The following is an 18,125-nucleotide window of genomic DNA, read 5'->3' as shown; positions in this document are numbered from 1 at the left end:
TGGTAATTTAGTGTATAAATTATAATGATATGGATTACTTTAATCTTTTTAAAAAGTAACTTTGCTATGGTGAACTTGAATGATGGCTTTCTGTTCGAATTATTTAGACCACTTGGTGACCTGCACACAAGTGAACACTTCGTCTTCTTGTGATTGTTCAGAAAATAACTATTATTATTCCCATTGATGAGAACTGATTCATAAAAGTTCCTTTTACAGTCTCGGGAAGTTTTGGAAACAAGGACATGGACAGATAAGGAAAACTGTAGCTTCTGCCCTAGGATAAAGTTCTTACTGTAAATTATGCAGTTTGCGGTATTACTATGCTTGCTCAGAATAGCTAACAAGGAAGAAAAATTGAGATTATTTTCTAGTAGATATCACTTCAAGAAAGATGAAATTAGCCTTAGCAGCTATTTGTTATAAATTTTAGATAAAACACATGATATAACTGTTAAAACAAATAATATTTATCAGGGAGTTTGAAGTATTTAGTATTTATAAATAATTTTCTCTTCAATTTCTTTTTTAAAAAAAGAATTTACTCTTGGTCATCAGAAGACATTTGTGTATCATCATAGAACTTAAAACAACAAAAAATCCTTAAAATCCCAAATACAGCAGATGCCAATGAGACCATAAAATGAGATATTTTTGAAGTTTCTGTGTGCACTAATATTTATTGTTAGTTTTATAGAAACTTATGTAGTACCTTTAATATGTTTATGTGCATATGGCTACAATTTTGCACAGTAAGCATTGCTAGAGGCTTTGTATTACATCTGTTCAACTATTTTTTAAGATTTCACTATAGGACATGATGTATTGTTTTTTATAATATATTAAGGCATTTGACTGGGATTGTCCATTGTAATTTGTGAAATTTATGATATTTTTAACAAAAGTGTGAAATGTTCTTCAGAAATGGGTTTTATGAAGTCTTTTCAACTGAGCAGTGCCTTTTTGTTTTCATCAGTTTAAATGTTAGCAGCCCTGCTAATGTAGCAGTATAAAAATGCAGCCTAATGACTCTGCAGCAGTATAATAACCTTGAGAGATGTATACATTTTATTATATATGCATTTTAATTCACTTTTTCTGTTACCTTATTTCATTAGTATAAGGAACTGCTAGTCAAACTAACAGTCTTAATAATTCTGAAATAAATATTCCCTGACTGTGTCATAGGATAAACAGTATCCGTGATATACTGAAACATGATTACTGTTTGTGCAGCTTCTTGATATTATTTACAGCCAATTCTGTTAGTACTTAAATTTAACAGTTTTAACATTCAGCGCTCCCTAATTAAAATAGATGCTGGAAGATAATTTAAGAACATAAATATAAAAATAAGTACATAAAGTATTTGCCAAATGAAAAAATATTATCAGAAATTGGTGGTAAAACTAGGCTGTACATGCTCATAAACATATCTACAAAGTAAAATTTTATATATAGTCAATTTCAGAAGTGTCTAATAGTTACTCATATAAATGGTACTAATACAATATTTGTATCATGCATATGAAATCAATTAACTGTAGCTTTTTAGTTCATTTTTGTTACAGCATTTATAAAATTTTGATTTATATCAAATGGAGAAAAAAATTATAACATTATCCCTTAAAAAGCTGTTACTAAGATTAACTTCAAAAGAAATCTAGACTTTCATAAAATGTATATTGAAGTATAATCTCTCCCAAAGTGATTTCTTCTTCAGGAGACTCTCATATACTCAGGGAATGTAGCTCCTTGGAAAAAATATGTAGGAGAGCATATATGCTGTTTTTTCTCTTAGAATTATTAGTATATACTGACCAATGATTCATATATTTGAGTAATTCAAATCTAAAACTTCATTTGATAAAACACATTGTAAACAAGGTTAAGATAATCTACAGACTAGGAGAGGACATTTGTAATATATATATTAAATAAAGTATTTAAATCTAGATTATATAAAGAACTCCTGCAAATAGATTAAAACAATAACAATAAAAAAAATATGAAAAAACAATTACAGAAGAGGAGGTACAGAGAACCAGTAAACATTTTTTTAGAAAGATACTCAACCTTTTCTAGCAGCCAGAGGCATGCAAATTAATGAGAAACACATGAGAAAACATTTTTACTGACCAGTTTGATAACATTTAAGTGTCTGTGAGACTAAGCAAGCAGGACCCTCCTACATCACCGATGAGTGTGCTGTGATACGGGCACTCTGAAGGACACTGTGGCAGTCAGTGTCCACTAAAATGTAATGGGTGCAAATTCCGTGTTCCAGTTGTTTCACTTCCCACAGTATACCCTAAAAAACCATGAACACATTGCATTGTAAGTTGTATGCAAGGGTGATCATTTCCACATTGTTGTTACAGCAAGTAATTGAAAGTAACCTAAATGTTCAATAACAATTAGGGAATAGCTAAATTATAGTCTTACTGTGCTGCAGTTAAAACAAATGAACCACATCTCTCTGTACTGATAGGAAATGCTAAGACCCAGTATTAAGGCAAGAACAAGTTGCACAATAGTGCACGACTCTTATGTTCTTAAACACACACAAGAACAGTGTTTTCTGTAGAGACACTTCCATAAATATATCCAAAAAGTCTGGACAGATACACAAATACGTGAGTGCATATAATTGCCTGAGAAAGGTTTGGAAAGGTATACACTAAGCTGGTTTTCTGAGGCATAGGTACTAAGAATAAGTGGACTGTAGATGATTTATAAGAAACTTAGGCCATATACAGTATTTTGTTTTACAAAAAGAATGTATTCATGTATTTTATGTGTATTCTAATGCATTTGTTTGAAATACAATATTATTACACCAAACAGCAATGAAAGAGGTGTAATGATGCATGTGTTCTTTTTTTAGAAGCCTATTAGTAACGGTCTACCCCCAACACCTAAAGTACATGTAAGTATAAATATCAAGTATGCTGAGTTTTCCAACTAAATACAGTGGCAAATAATTGCTTGTATGTGTACGTTTGGTTAGATTGTCTGACTATTTGGAAGAACCTCCATGATTATTGAAAAAAATCTGTAGATTGGTAATTTAAATATTAATTGATTACATATGAAAAGTAGTCTTCAAAATAAAATTACAATAAAATTACACATTTTAAAGCTTCTTTATTCCAAAATGTATTAATATCTTCCTTGCAGAAATTGTTGAAGAAATGTGAAAAAGGCACATGGCTAACCTCTTTTCAAATATCAGAAACCTGGGATTTAAAACCAGAAGGAACATTGAAGGGGCATCTGACTCAAACTCTTTGTTTTGCCCCTTGAGTAAAACTGAGACCCCAAGGTTTTAGTCACCAGTATCACAAAACTTCACCCAACTCTAACGAGACCTACAACTAGAAAGAACTTGGATGTCCTATAGTATACTGTTTTGTGTTTTTTTTAATTAGACCATGCTGTCTGTCCTAGGACTAAAATGATATTAACTCAAGGTAGTTTTAGGTTAGTACATAGAGAACTACATTTTCACTGCTACAGATCTATAATCCAAAATCAGTGTAACTAGTTTAGAAGATGTTCATAGCTTTACCAATTTTTAACCTCCCAACTATACTTTTTACCCATTTTACTTTGTAACTCTACTTCTTAATTTGTATAAAGATCTGAACAGCTATTTTATTGTACAACATAGAAAGAAGTTTTGCATATAAAGAACTGCCAAGTCTAGCAGATACACACACACACACACACACACACACAATAAGGATGAAATTTTTTATTTGGCTACAAGATAAAACTCTTATGTCAGGTATGCAGTTCACAGGGAAGAGCTGATAACAATGGAACGCTAGGTAAGACCAACTATATACAAATTGACTTAATGCTGAGACTAGTTTGTTTTGTACCTCATTTTGTCATTGGTTATTTTAGGGATTTTAGCAGTACCTTAATATACGACTTTTGGTAACTATCTTAAAGGATAACTTAATTATTAGGATTAGTAAAGTGATAAATTTCTGCCCTAAATTATAAAAACAATTTTTTATCAGTCTTCTACCACTGATGGTATTGCCAGGCTGTTGTTCTTTTTTTGATACTAAAGTCTTTAAAATACTGGTTTGTGGGTTTCTATGAGTAAAAAGAAAATCTTAAGGTTTATTTATTTTTATGTTAATATTTTAAATTCATTATAGTCAACTAGTGATGTGTTTTCTCAGTACAGATTGGGGCAGAAGTAGGTTTACAGTTGTGAATATGCAATACAGAGTTTATTCTTGTATTATTATTTATTAATTGTTGTATTATTTTCCATATGAACAACTGTAAACCTATTTTTGCCTACCCCATATTTTCTCACCCTTGTGAAGAAAACATTCCTGCTGTAAAATCATGCAAAGTGCTGTTCTTCTGATCAAATACTTTTATATTTTTCCCCCGAAGTTCTTTATAGTAAAAGTGATTAAATGAGTAAGCTTTCTAATATATATTTATTCTAACCTGAACAATAATTACAAAATTAACATTTTACTCTTTGAGGATCTAAGGTATTATCTGAAAAAAATTGTAAATGAGTTTTTTTATTGAATCCTCCCAGGGAAAATAATCAGATTGCTATTTTTTTTTTTAAGTGGGTCTGTGAGATTCAAGTACATATATGAATTTTAAATCAAACATATCTCTTTTTACTATGTAATATTAAATTCAATGATTTTGGGCTCACGGAACCAAATAAGAAAATTTTTCATCTTTGTAGAGATTATTATGGTTTCCTTCTTACCAGGGAATCTATTGCTCTTGATATGGACATGTAAATAATACTTTTGTAAAAAAAATTATTGTGCAAATTGATTGTTCTTACTGCCTTGTTTATTTGAGAAGATAGGAAAAATAAAAAAACTTTTAAGTAAAATCTTTTATCAGCTGACAATCACTGTTGTTCCTGGAACTTTTGTGGCACCACTGTAAGGCAAATGACTATGACTTGGTATATTAATTTGGTTATTTTTCATTTTTCCAGATGGGTGCATGTTTTTCAAAGGTTTTTAATGGGTGTCCCTTGAAAATTCACTGTGCAACATCATGGATAAACCCAGATACCAGAGGTAGTACTGTATGTTTTTATCTGTTCTCTTTCTAATTGTTTTTAAAACTGAGATCATGAAAGGATTCGATTTAATTCATATTCTGAATCTTCCTGAAAAAATTTTTTGTTATTTAAAAACTTGTTAAGGTAAATGTTTTTCTATGTTAATAACAATGTTTGAGGTGACACACGGCATTAAAATTTTACTGTGTAGTTACCATATGTATACAGTGAAACCGTATACTCTCTGCTGCCCTAATTTCCTCCAGAAATTTTTTCTTTTCTGCAGCACAGTCATTCATTGTCTGTGTTTTAGACACAGCTGTTATTAAAGGTTTTTCACTGTTGAGATTCAGGATCTGGTGACCAATGTAGAGGATCACTCACCTTAAAAGGGGTCATAAAAGAATAGTTGCCATTAGACAGTGACTAATGACTGTATATATCTGACCTTAATAACCATCTAGATAAAATATGCATAGAAAAAGCAACACTTATTCTTTCCAAACCTTAAAAAATCCAAGTATGGATACTTTCATCTCACAGGTAGGGAGAATAAAACGCAGAGAGGGTCACCGCCATTCGGTGGTAGAGCTGCAGTTTGAAGCCAGTGCAGTTGTCTGACCACAAGCCTATGCCTTTGATCTACCAGTTACTAATCCTCAGCACTCGGCCGGAGCAGGATGCTGGTGGCATTCAAAGTTCTCAGCATACTGCAGTTTGGTCTGGAGATCTTGATCTGTTGTTTTGTGTTGTAAAAACAGATCCAACAGGGCCGTGGCCAAACTTCTAGTATCTTCTAGAGCATTGGTCCCCAACCTTTTTGGCACCAGTGACAGAGCTCAGGCAGTAATGCGTAATGCAGGGAAGCTTCGCTCGCTTGCCTGCCACTCACCTTCTGCTGTGCGGCCCAGTTCCTAACAGGCCACAGACTGGTACCGGTCTACAGCCTGGGGCTAGGGGACCCCTATTCTGGAAGATACCGAGTACTGTAGCATGTATCCAAGTTTTAGTTAATTATTTCTTAATTAAGCACTAGTCAGATATTTTGCTTTTTATGTGTTTTCTTTTTCTATGTTAGTGCTTATAATAATAGCCCATTTGCAAAATTTTCGAATCTGTATCTGCTGTTCTTGATTTACATTCCGTATGTCAGTTGCACGTGATCCTCTCTTAAAGGAATTTTAGAAAGGGAGTTACAGATTCTCTGCCAGTCCTTAGCCCCCTCTGATGAGTGAGAAGTCAGTCTTAGTATGCCACTCTCCAAAACGTTTTTTACATAAAAGTTTTCTTCACTGTTTTGAGGGTAATATTCGCATATAGTTCATTAAGTTAGAGTGTCTAACCACTTACTTGCATTAAAATAAAAAGTATGTAATGCTTATAAATTATAGTAATTTTATGTTAATACATATTTACTTAATTTTAGATTATATAAATTCTTTTTTAAAGTTTTGTATATATCGAAATAATTGAATTATTTTTGTCATTTCAGATCAGTACTTGATATTTGGTGCTGAAGAAGGGATTTATACTTTGAATCTTAATGAACTTCATGAAACATCAATGGAACAAGTGTGTTATTTTGTAGTTTCCTTGTTTTTAATTTTTAAATTACTAAATAATACATAGACACTAGACAAGAAATAATTTTAATTCTATGATTTTCTGCCTATTTTATTCATGAAACCTTCATAGAACATGTTCTATTTACCAGATTCTGAGGACACATTCGCAGTACTAGTCCTTACCCTTAAGCTCACGATCTAATAGAGGAAAGAGACGCACAAACTAGACGAGACTAGAGATTATGGCTAAAGGGTGAAGAAGTGTTGTCAGGGCAGAAACGGAGAGGACAGAGAGGAAAAACAGGGTGTGGAATTGCACTTCACCACTCAGAGTTAGATGTAGCACTGGGGATAGGCCACAGAGGCAGAAGTCACTTGCACCTCCTGGGGGGAAATGGGAAGGAGAGACATTTGAAATGGGCCATAGATGACTGTGAGTAGGAGGCTGCAAGAGAGAGACAGAGTAAATGGGAAGGTGTGTGTGAATGGATGATTTGACAAGAGTATAGAGTGAGTGTCGTCGTCGTCGTCGGCAGCCGTCCGTCTCGAGAGACGATGGTGTAGCTTCTTAAGTGTCTATCTGCACCGCCGAGAATGGCTGTGCAGTCCGACTCGGGAGTGACACGGCATCTGTCTCCTCCCGTGTTGAATTGACATCTTGCGATGACGCTGGAGTGTCCTCTCCAGTGGAGCTGAAGCTACAGAGCCTGGGCAGGGTGATATGGAGGGTCTGCTGTTGCCCATGCAGCAGACCCCCCCTCTCTTCGCAGCTGAAGGGTCCAAGGGAAAGACGGAGTCGATACAGCTTGGCTTCAGGTGCGCCGCAGGAGTTGCCGGTGTTGACTACAACGTCAAACCTCCTTAGGGACTCCGGCTCCGGATTTTCTGTCGGGGTTTACTCCCTTAGCCTTTCCCCAGAAGAGGTATGCCGCAAGGCAGCGGAGGTTTTTTGGAGTCAGAGTTTTCCTTCTCTGATGTACCCTGACTGGAAGATCGAACCAGCGACACTTAGCTCGCAGGCCGACGCTCAATCCACTGAGCTAAACCAGCCAGGGCCATAGAGTGAGTGTAGACTAGTATTAATAAATGAAGCTAGTGGGTAGGCAGGTGCCAGATCCCAGAGCCATCTGTATCGTGCTGATGATTAGATCTATGTTTTAGAAATACCTGTTTACAGTATCGTGATAGATGAGACTGGAAATTATGGTTAAATGGTGAAGAAGTGTTGTCAGGGTAGAAGTGGAGAGGACAGAGAGGGAAAATGGGGTGTGGAATTGTATGCGTACATTTTTAATTGTCACAGTGATTGGTTGAAACTTCTGGCATTTAGTCCCCAGAGGTCAGGAACACTAAACAGCCTGCATAAATGCTAATAATGATGATATTAATAGCTAATACCTATATAAAATTCGCATGTGCCAGGCACAGTCTAAATGCCTTCCACATATTAACTTATTTAATCTTCACAACAACTCTCAGAGGTAGATAGCAGTGTTATTCTCATTTCCGATGAGGAATCCATGGCACAGAAAGGATTAGTAACTTTTCAGTGATCCCACAGCTATGAGGTGGCTGACCTGGGTTATGAACTCGGGCAAGCTGGCTCCAGAATCTATGTCCTTAACTATTTGACCTTCCCACTTGTATTGCTCCTATAGAGAAACACTGGGTCTAGAGAAAGATGAAAGCTAGACTTGGCCAAATTGAATGACTGGTTCAACAAGGAGCTTAAAGAGAGTTGGAAACTTCAGGTTTCCAATGTGAGTGACTGGGTGAGTGACAACACCTTCAGCTGGGTGAAGTATACAGAAGAAGAAGATGATTTGACAGGATTAATGATGCATTCAGTTTGGTCACGTTGAGTTTTGGGTGCCTGTGGGATGTTCAAGTAATTGTCCATTATCAGTAGAAATTGATTATAAATAAAATGGAGAGGAAAATCCATAAGTAATGATAATTTCTTTATAACCAAACATTTCCGTCTTCTCCAATCACAACAATTTTTTTTTTGGTCAGATTTTCTAACAAGGTCCTAAATTATAATATACCCTAAATCTTTTCATTGGAGGGGTATACAGTGAAGGGGCTGAAAAATACATAAGAACTAGGGAAAAAGAAAAGGTTATTTATAATAATTAGTAAAGAACTAATTCAAAGGTGGTATATTTTTCTTGGATATAAGAATATATCTAAAAATCGTATTACTGGTAACAGTATTAATTATAAAGAACAAGACCAACTTCATGCATAGGTGGATAAGCATTAGTTAACCTACTTTAAGGGACTGTTAACGTGAAGGCGCTCATCAGCTCCATTGGCCCTAGTCTGCAGTAAGTCCCCTTCTTAGGTGCTTCAGCATTTGAAATTACACTATTAATGTTTTCTTGCCTAAACATTCCCTTCAAAATGAAACATTTTTTCTCCCAGAGGAAGCCTGTAGAGAATGAGTGTACGTGAGCCCTGACTTTTTTCACCCTACTGTGAAGTTGATTATTAGGTTGGTTTTCTCTGTACTTCAGGGAAAAGAAACTGGGTGGCATGAGTCTGCTAGATAGGCGAAGATGCTGAAAGGTGAGAAAATGGCACAAAACAGGGTCTTCATTTTAAATTTTTTATCTGCTGTTATAGCTAACATTTATTGCGTGCTCAGTGGGCACCAGACAGTATTCTAAGCACTTTACAAGGAGAATCTCATTTAGTCACTAACACAGAGCATCTTGTTTTACAGATTAAGTGAATTACCCAAGGTCACATAGTCATTCAGAAAGCAGATCTCTGAATCTGGGCAAACTATAGAACCCATTCTTCTTATCTATTATATGCTTTTATTAAACTTATTATTTCACCCAAAGCCTAATATACTAAGGGAAGTGGACGTTACAAAGCTAGAAAAACTTCAGAGCTTTATTAAACATGACTGAAAATGAGAATCCAAAGTGAGATCCAACACTTAATAAAACTACATAAATACTTGTCATTTTCCCATGTTGATATTATGGAGAGAATTTGCATCTTTTCCTGGTACTTGCCTTAAATAAACTAAATCACTTATACTACAAATATATAATTTCATAATAAACCATAGATTTGGTACTAGAGAAATGCTTTTAATTGGTTTCTCCCCTTTTATTATTACCTTTTCTCTTTTAATTGTTCAGGCCCATCATTGTGACTTTGTGCTTTTATGTAGTTCTGTCCTTAGAGGCCTTGATATGTTTCATCATTTATTTCTTAAGTCTCTCCATTCTGCACCCTTATCCCAATCTGTTTTGGAGTAACCTAATAGGAACGGCTAGAGCAAACCCAGCAGCCAAGCTTGTTAAATCAGAATGCGTTCGTTATATTCATCAGTGGTTCTCGAACTTCACTGTGCATCCGAATGACCTGAAGGGCAGATTAAAACAGATTGCTGGGCTCACCTTCAGAACTTCTATTCAGTAAGTCTGGAGTGAGGTCCAAGACTTTCCATTGCTAACAAATGCCCAGGTGATGCTTACCATGCTGGTGCAAGGACCACTTTGAGACCTGCTGATACTCATGATGAAATATCTGAAAGGAGCAGTTTTTTTTTCCTTCAAAGTATGTGGACTATGTTCCATGAAATTCTCCTTTTTATTTTCCCCTAAAAACTAATCACTTTCAAGCTTCCAGAGGTGTCTCTTAGTTCTTATGTACTAGATTTCAGTAATGAGTTCCATATATATATATATATATATATATATATATATCCTTTATGATTTATAAGTTTTCATCATATTCTCTTTCAACAATTTTTTTTCTCTGCACCTGGTGTTTCTGCATCCTGTATTCCAGTGCGCCATGATCCATTTTTTATTTCTTCTGCTCCAAAAGCCACGCATGTTCATATGCATAGATAAGAACATTTTGGGGAGAAGTGCACAAAAGAGTCTTAACTATCTAACCCCAGAAACAAAATAAAGGAATAAACACGTTTGAAAATGTCCTTTTCCTATGTAGTTTGGGATTACATAATCCTTACCATAAACAAGACTCCAGCTAGTTATAGCTCGTTAAGACTTGCATTGCTAATTTACCTTTTCCCTCCTATATAAATGTGTATGTGTGTATATCATCTTGTTTTAAATGCCTTATAAAATGAATTTTTATTCAAAATAAGTTCTTTTTTAAAAAACTGGCCTATTGCTATGACAGCTTAGGTTAATATGTACATTGCAGTATGTAACACTGCTGTTAACTGTTATCCTTTGTAACCTTTGTGCTTTTTTTATCAGCTATTCCCCAGAAGGTGTACATGGTTGTATGTCATGAACAATTGCTTGCTATCGATATCTGGTAAGTCTTTCAGTATTTAAATACCTTACAGTTGTTCCTATTTATATTATTAGCTTTTATGTTATATTTATTTTTCTCTACAGGTAAAGCTTCTCAGCTTTATTCCCATAACTTACCAGGGCTCTTTGATTATGCAAGACAAATGCAGAAGCTACCTGTAGCTATTCCAGCACACAAGCTCCCTGACCGAATATTGCCAAGGTAATTGTACATTTACATAGTATGTTAAGTCATTCTAATAAATAGTTATACTGCAGCAGTTGAAAAAGCACTCGGTTTGGATCAGTAGAAATTGTGTGCAGTGAAGATTGTTAAGAAGTAATATATTTTCACATGTGTTTATCACATTCTTCTAAAAAAATTTTATATTAAACTTTTGAATTGCAGCAAATGTTTTCTTTTTGAATTTTTAATTGTTTTTCTATAAGGTTAAAACTAATCTTTTTCTGTAAATTGATGATACTTTTATGTTACATATCTGTTAGTTTGAATAAAATGAATTTTTCTGAAAGTACAGTTTCTAAACTTAGAAATCAAAATGATTTATTAAATAAAGGTTTTTACTTTAGATAATTACTTAGAAATTACGGGTTTTACTTTCTTTCAAGGATTTTTAATTATACTCTCTTTTAGTAATTATCATATTGAGCAAAAATCTTTTGAGTCTGGTATAAATTGTATTTTATAAAAGCTTTATGATTTAACAATTCTTTTATTTAAATATTAGCTGTAAAGCAACTAATATAGGACCTTAGTTTTCCTGTAACATGAAAAATCTGTTGTTCTCAGTTGCTGAGTTTTCAGGATAACTGAGATTTTCCTTTTTGTATACAAAATCTTTTTAAAATTAACATTTTTGGTGAAAATTATTTAAAAATATACTGCATACTTTTATGTCTTCTTAAAGTAGACTACATTGAATTTAACTGGATCATTTTGTGATGACTCAGAGTTGGCGATTATGAACTTATTATACTTGTACTACAGTGTCTGTAGTTGGAGTTAGAGGTATTCCCCCAAAACTAGCTCCAAGAATGAGGTCAGAGAGTTTCTGCATGTAGTTTATCAGCCCCACTTTTTCTCCCAGTTGCCACTTTTGTGGTGATGTTTTTCTGCCTACTTTATAGCACATCTCCATCCAGCTTTCTAACTGGATGTCCCTAAATTCCTGTGGGCATGGACCACCAAGCTTTAAAAGTACATACATATAAGGCACAAGTGTAGGGCCCCTGAGGAACGTAAGGCACATGGACTTCAATGCATTCACTGTTTGATACTGTTTTAGACTAGAGACCTTGTGTTCAGTTCTTCAAAGTGTTCCGGTATATAGCTGGGACAGACTTGAATAAGGTATTAGCTCTTTTTTAAGGAATTTCCATACAGTAAGATTTTACCTAAAGAGTGTTTTACCTTTAAGCTTTTATTTCAGGTTATTTTGTTAGTCAGTTTCTAGTGTTAGCAGCACTCACCAAGATGTTCTTGCTTTCTTCAGTTTTATTATGTAGAAACCAATCACTATAAAACTTAAACTTAATTAAGTCCGAAAGCCTTTTTTGCATGATAATAATTCATATATGTATTAATGCCATTTTTTCTACCATATAGTGAGCACAAATTAAACTTCCTTTGAATATCTTGTAATGCCTCGTGGTTTCCATTATAAATATGGGTACTTACTGTACCGTATTATATATGCTATTTAATAAAGCAAAGGCCCAGGAATCCAGTTAGACTTGAATTTAGATCCTGCACCATTCACTTACTAAGTCTTGGCCTTTGAATAAATTACACAACTTCTCCAACATATTCATTTGTAAAATAAAACCAGTATACCCATCTTGCAGAGTTGTTTTGAAAATGATAAATTATGTATGTAAAGTACCTACCATGGTGTCTGGCACCTAGCAGGCTCTCAATAAATAGACCTACAGTCATCATTATTATGTACGGTAAATTGAACAGTGTCTGTGGTGTACCCTAAAATATCCTACATTATTAAATACATTGAGGATGGTAGTTAACCTAGGATTCCAGTTAATTAGGTGCTGGTAAATAAATTTTATTGTCTTTTTGTAAAATTATGACTAAAATTAAAGTTTATAGATCACTATAGAAAATGATAAATTTTTATAACACTTCTGTAGGCTGCCCACAACTCAATTTTGCATATTTTCATTACTGTTAACTAGAAACTATACTTAATAGTTGATGCTTTTTCCTTGTTTGTGTAGTATTCTTCTTTATGATCTTTCAAAACCTGGTAGTCATTCAGTCCTTCTGGGTTTTCAGTGATTCAGTAAATTAACACCTTAGTTAACCTTGGAAGCCAGGAAACGAGTTCACAAGTGTGGACCAGGAACATTAAACTTGTTGCCAGGAGCGTGGTTCAGATTTTTTAAAACTCTAAACAGGACTTTGGTTCAAGCAGCTTGCTTAAGGCTGTGGGGAATTATTGTTTTGCTTTAAGCTGTATGAAACTCCAACATATATAAAAGGGCCATTTTTGTAATTTATCTATCACAAATTAGATTAATTGGTAAATGTATCTTCCCAATATAAAGTCACTCAAGGGGAACAATGAGTGCTTTAACTAGAAATTTGAAACCTAGATATTCTAAATTGTCATTGTCATTCAGGGCCTCAGCATCTGACTAGTTTCTGTATCGTTGTTTTAGAACCATAGTATTAAAAAATATTCTACAGGTAAGTACTTAGAAGCGGGAACAGTTTTTAACAGCTTACCTTGTAAACTCAGAATACCTTTCAGTTAAACTGATCAGGAATCCCAAAGATAAGTAATTTTTCTTTTTTTCCAAAGTTGAATCCTATAAACACTGCAGACAGATGGCACTAGAGTTCTTTTTCCCTGAATTGCTAACTTCATGACCTCGAGGAAAAGCTAAATCTGAGCATCAGATTTCTGTGCTGTGATGTACCTCATGGCATTATCACAAAGGCTAATGATATAGAACCTGTCAGACCCAGGACTTACAGCGAGGACTCGGTCAGTGTTAGCAATAATTATTACAGGTTTCTATAGACATCAGCATGTAAAACATACTAATGTTAAAATTATGATACCTCAGTGTTGTATGCTTGGTTATTATTCAGGTGCCACTTATACGGTGACAACATCTATCAAAAAGATTATTCTGAGCTTGTTTGGAATGGTATTGAGTATCAACTGTGAGCTCTACAGCTTTGTTACCAGCAAAGCACAACTGTGATTTAAAAAATAATGCAGGGCAAGGACATCTAATCAGTAACACATTTACACATTTAAAAGAAGTTTAAATATGTGTATAGACATGGAGGAGTATGATTTAAGGATTGCACAACTTGATATACTAGCAGTCTCATTATATTAACTTATTATAAATAATAAGACATTTGATTACATGGTTTTTTTAAAATTGTAGTTTAAAATGTTTAAATGGATTTTTACATACTAAATTTGAATGCTTGCAGATCTCCTAAAGCACTGTTGCAGAAAATCTGTCCCACTTTTCCCGAGTAGAGAAATAAAAATGCCTAAATAAAAAGTTCTCATAAATTATTTTAGTGGTAAGACAAGTTTTTACATAGCTTAAAATTTATTATATGTGCTAAAACTATCTTTTCACAGTTTGTGGCTTATCTTTTCACTTTTTCAGTGGTATTTGTCTTTTAAACCAGAGTTATTAATATAGCCAACAAACTCATTCACCAAACTGAATGCCACCTGTAGCCTGAGGTGCAGCTGTGGGAAAAATGCCAATTAAAATTAATATTTTCCTGTATGATTTGTCCCTTTTGCATTGTTTAAAGAAATCCCAAGGTCATCTTCTTCTACAATTTAAATGTTCAATAGTCTTGTTTTTTATATTTAAACCCTTAATCTATTTGGAATTGGAGAGGAGATTGAGAAAGGGATCCAGTTTACTCTTTATTTTTAATAAATGACTTATTATGTCAGCACCAATTTCTGAACAACTCGTCCTTTCTCTGCTGATTATAACAGTTCCATTATCATATACTCACTTTACCTGCATGTATTACATATTTATTTTCATTTACATTTAGGAAATTTGCTGTATCAGCAAAAATCCCTGAAACCAAGTGGTGTCAGAAGTGCTGTGTAGGTAAGTAAACTGTCCGCTGCCATGTGGCTCTCCTGCTTTGTGAGGCAGAGAAGAAAACACTAGGAGGCTTGTTTTTAAAGCTAGTGTGAAACAGTCCTACTCCATAGCATTCTGCCAGTAATAGTTTTTCCCGCCAAAGTAGCAAATGTGTTGACCATACTATCTCCATGTAAAACTAAACCTAATATAGTCCCTTTCACATAACAGTTGTTTTGCACATAATTTATTGACTGGATAAATGGGGAAAGTAGGATGACTTTTTATTACAGCACTGTATTACACCCTGTTTTTCAAGGGACGACCTATTACTTACTATTCACCATTGTGCTTGACAGTGGCTTATGAGACTGTATATAGTCAGTCAGCATGTATTCGGATACCTTTAATATGTGAAGCCTTATGCTGTGGAGGTTCGAGTGTCCCTGTTCACATACCCCTAGCCTAAATCCTCTTACCTCATAACAAATAGCTGTTTTATTTGCATATAGCAAAAACAAAAAATAGTTTTCTTCCCTTAAAATGCTCTGAGGCAATTCAATTTTATTGTGAATCTATATTTTGAGATGTGATTTATGTCACCAGGTTGTCACAAACAAAGCATTACTGCCTCTGAACATGACTTCCAAAACACCTTGAATCACTTGTCCCTCAGTGTGCTGTAGCCTATCAATTTGGCAACTTCTCCCCAAATCTGCTTATACTCTTCCTTCAGGATCTTGCTGTCCCAGAGCTGAATCCTTCTTCCTGACCCCAGACCCCACAACAACCAGCAATTTCATTTATGGAGGCAAAGAAAAACCTTGCAAGTGATGATGGAGTTTCATGCTGTTACCTGAAACAGTGTTTCTTTTGCACCCTACAGTCTAATTAAGAAATCAGACTGGCAGCTAGTTTTTGTTTGTTTGTTTGTTTTGTTTTTGGAGCATGCAACTACTATGGTAAAAGACTTTGTATTATAAGAGAACTTACTCTACTTTTTTGCCTTGACAGTGAGGAATCCTTACACAGGCCATAAATACCTATGTGGGGCACTTCAGACTAGCATTGTTCTTTTAGAATGGGTTGAACCAATGCAGAAATTCATGTTAATTAAGGTAAGCATGAAAGTCAACCGAAGTTGTTCTTAGTATATAAAAGCTGAATTATACCCATTTTTCTGTTCTTTCAAAAACTTTTTTTTTCCAGTTTAATCTCAAGTTAATTATTTAATGATTTTGGATTTTGGATTATGTTGCAGAGTGGTAAAAATCTGCCCAATTGTAAGGAACTCACTTGGCCTGAAAAAAGTTTAGAAAGAGACCAGAGACATAGTTCAAAGATATGACATGAGAAGCTAGAAATAGTCTGATGTCAGAATAGGGGCGAAAAGAGCAGTGAAGACTTGAATATGTTCTCTGCTTGACCTGCTCCATCACAGCAGCGAAACAGCCTCCAGGCTGCCGTTTGAACACCTGTGGGGATGAGGGGTAACCGTGATGATGGGGAAATTATTTTTGTGTATGCCTACATATTAATTTTCCCAGGCTTCTCCTTAGATGGCTTTTTTGTGCCCAAACTTCTCTAGAATATTTCATTAATGAACATTCTTTAAAATATTTAATAGTACTCAGCTATAACTTAAATTCTGAGGAAAAACTATGAAGTACAGGTTCAGTCACACCAGGGAAATTCCAAATGAAATTTGTAAAGCCGTTTTTTTTCTCTTATTTTATCTAGATTAAGTGGGGTTCTCAAGCGTTCACTTTGGCCTCACTGGTTAGGGCCATGCTTCCTGCTGTCATCCACCTGGAATAGAGAAAACTTAGATGGATAATTTTTAAGCTTCCTATGTCTTCAAAGTCTTTTTTCTTGCTTTTTCTTTTTTTTTTATTATTGATACTATTTCAGATGTCCCCGTTTTTACCCCCTTTGCTGACCTCCACCCAACTTCTGCCCTCCCTTTCCCTTTAGCCATCACCACCCTATTGTCTGTGTTTGTGCGTTGTGTATAAATGCTCTTGAGCCAGTCCCTTCCCCTGCTTTCATCCAGACCTGCTCCCTGCTCCCCGCTTTCCTCTGACAGCTCTTCCATGTATCCATGCCTCTGTTTCTGTTTTGTTCATTATCTTAATTAGATTCCACTTAAAAGTGAGATCATAAGGTATTTGTCTTTCTCTGACTGGCTTATTTCACTTAGCACAATACTCTCCAGTTCCTCCTTACTATTCTAAGATATTAGACTTACAGCACAATTCTACTTGCAGGTCTCCCATAAGATTTCTCACTCTTTACACTTGGCTTAAATTCCTTGATCTATGGGTCTTTACCCTACCCCCTTTAATCTTAACCCAGCTCTGCTTTCTCTGTCTCTACTTCAAGACTCTTTGTATGTTTTGTTTCTATATTTGACACTACTTTGATGTGTTTATGATGTTTCTGTACTACTGTTATCAGATATGTTAAAAAACATCCTTATTATATATTCTTTCTATATTCTGCCTTCCTCTTAATAACATTTCTGACAGTTTTTGCATCACTAGACATTGTCATCATGAATAAAGTTATAAATTAAAGACATTCCCAACATACATTTTTGTTCTTATTACAAACCAGGCACAGTGCTGTTCAACTGAAAGACAAAAATGAGTAAGATAGAGTCGCTGCGCTGCCCTCAACAACCATCACCAGTAGCAACTGGATCTAAAACTATTATACAGGAATCCTATTTTGTCAATGACTTAAACACATTCCTTAGTTATGATTGAAAGCTAAGATAGAAGTATTCAAAATCTGTTGGTTTTCTTATTTGCTGACAAAACAATTAAATAGAAGCATTGTTTTCTTTCTTTCTTACTGCTCTTATCACATTTCAAAGAGAATTATTTTAAATGTTTTACCTTATTAAAAATATTGCAGATTTTACCCAAAGCATGTCCTCAGGTAATGGGAAAGTTCCTAGAGAGGGAGTTTGGAGGGTGTTGAGGAAGGGTCCATGCCTACTGGGTGGAGGCAGGCCTGCAGTCGCAGGGAAGGGAGGGGTGTGGGAGCGCCAGATCCACCTGGAGCTTTATATTCCAG

General features: G+C 34.8%; 1 protein-coding gene across 3 annotated transcripts in view; it reads left to right on the top strand.

The window, feature by feature from the left end:
• MAP4K3 (mitogen-activated protein kinase kinase kinase kinase 3) overlaps window positions 1–18,125 on the top strand; it is a 130,513-nt gene that overhangs the window by 102,129 nt on the left and 10,259 nt on the right. For all 3 annotated transcript variants that reach the window (XM_090281187.1, XM_090281186.1, XM_090281185.1), the window contains 7 exons: window positions 2,888–2,929; window positions 5,000–5,084; window positions 6,561–6,640; window positions 10,887–10,947; window positions 11,031–11,148; window positions 15,010–15,068; window positions 16,059–16,162. In XM_090281187.1, coding sequence (XP_090137313.1) covers window positions 2,888–2,929; window positions 5,000–5,084; window positions 6,561–6,640; window positions 10,887–10,947; window positions 11,031–11,148; window positions 15,010–15,068; window positions 16,059–16,162 — 549 coding nt within the window. The remainder of the gene's footprint in view (window positions 1–2,887; window positions 2,930–4,999; window positions 5,085–6,560; window positions 6,641–10,886; window positions 10,948–11,030; window positions 11,149–15,009; window positions 15,069–16,058; window positions 16,163–18,125) is intronic.

The sequence above is a fragment of the Furipterus horrens genome, unplaced genomic scaffold (genome assembly GCF_987537825.1).
Source record: "Furipterus horrens unplaced genomic scaffold, mFurHor1.1.pri manual_scaffold_6, whole genome shotgun sequence".
NCBI classification, from domain to species: domain Eukaryota; kingdom Metazoa; phylum Chordata; class Mammalia; order Chiroptera; family Furipteridae; genus Furipterus; species Furipterus horrens.
This window is presented reverse-complemented; position numbering and strand designations above follow the sequence as displayed.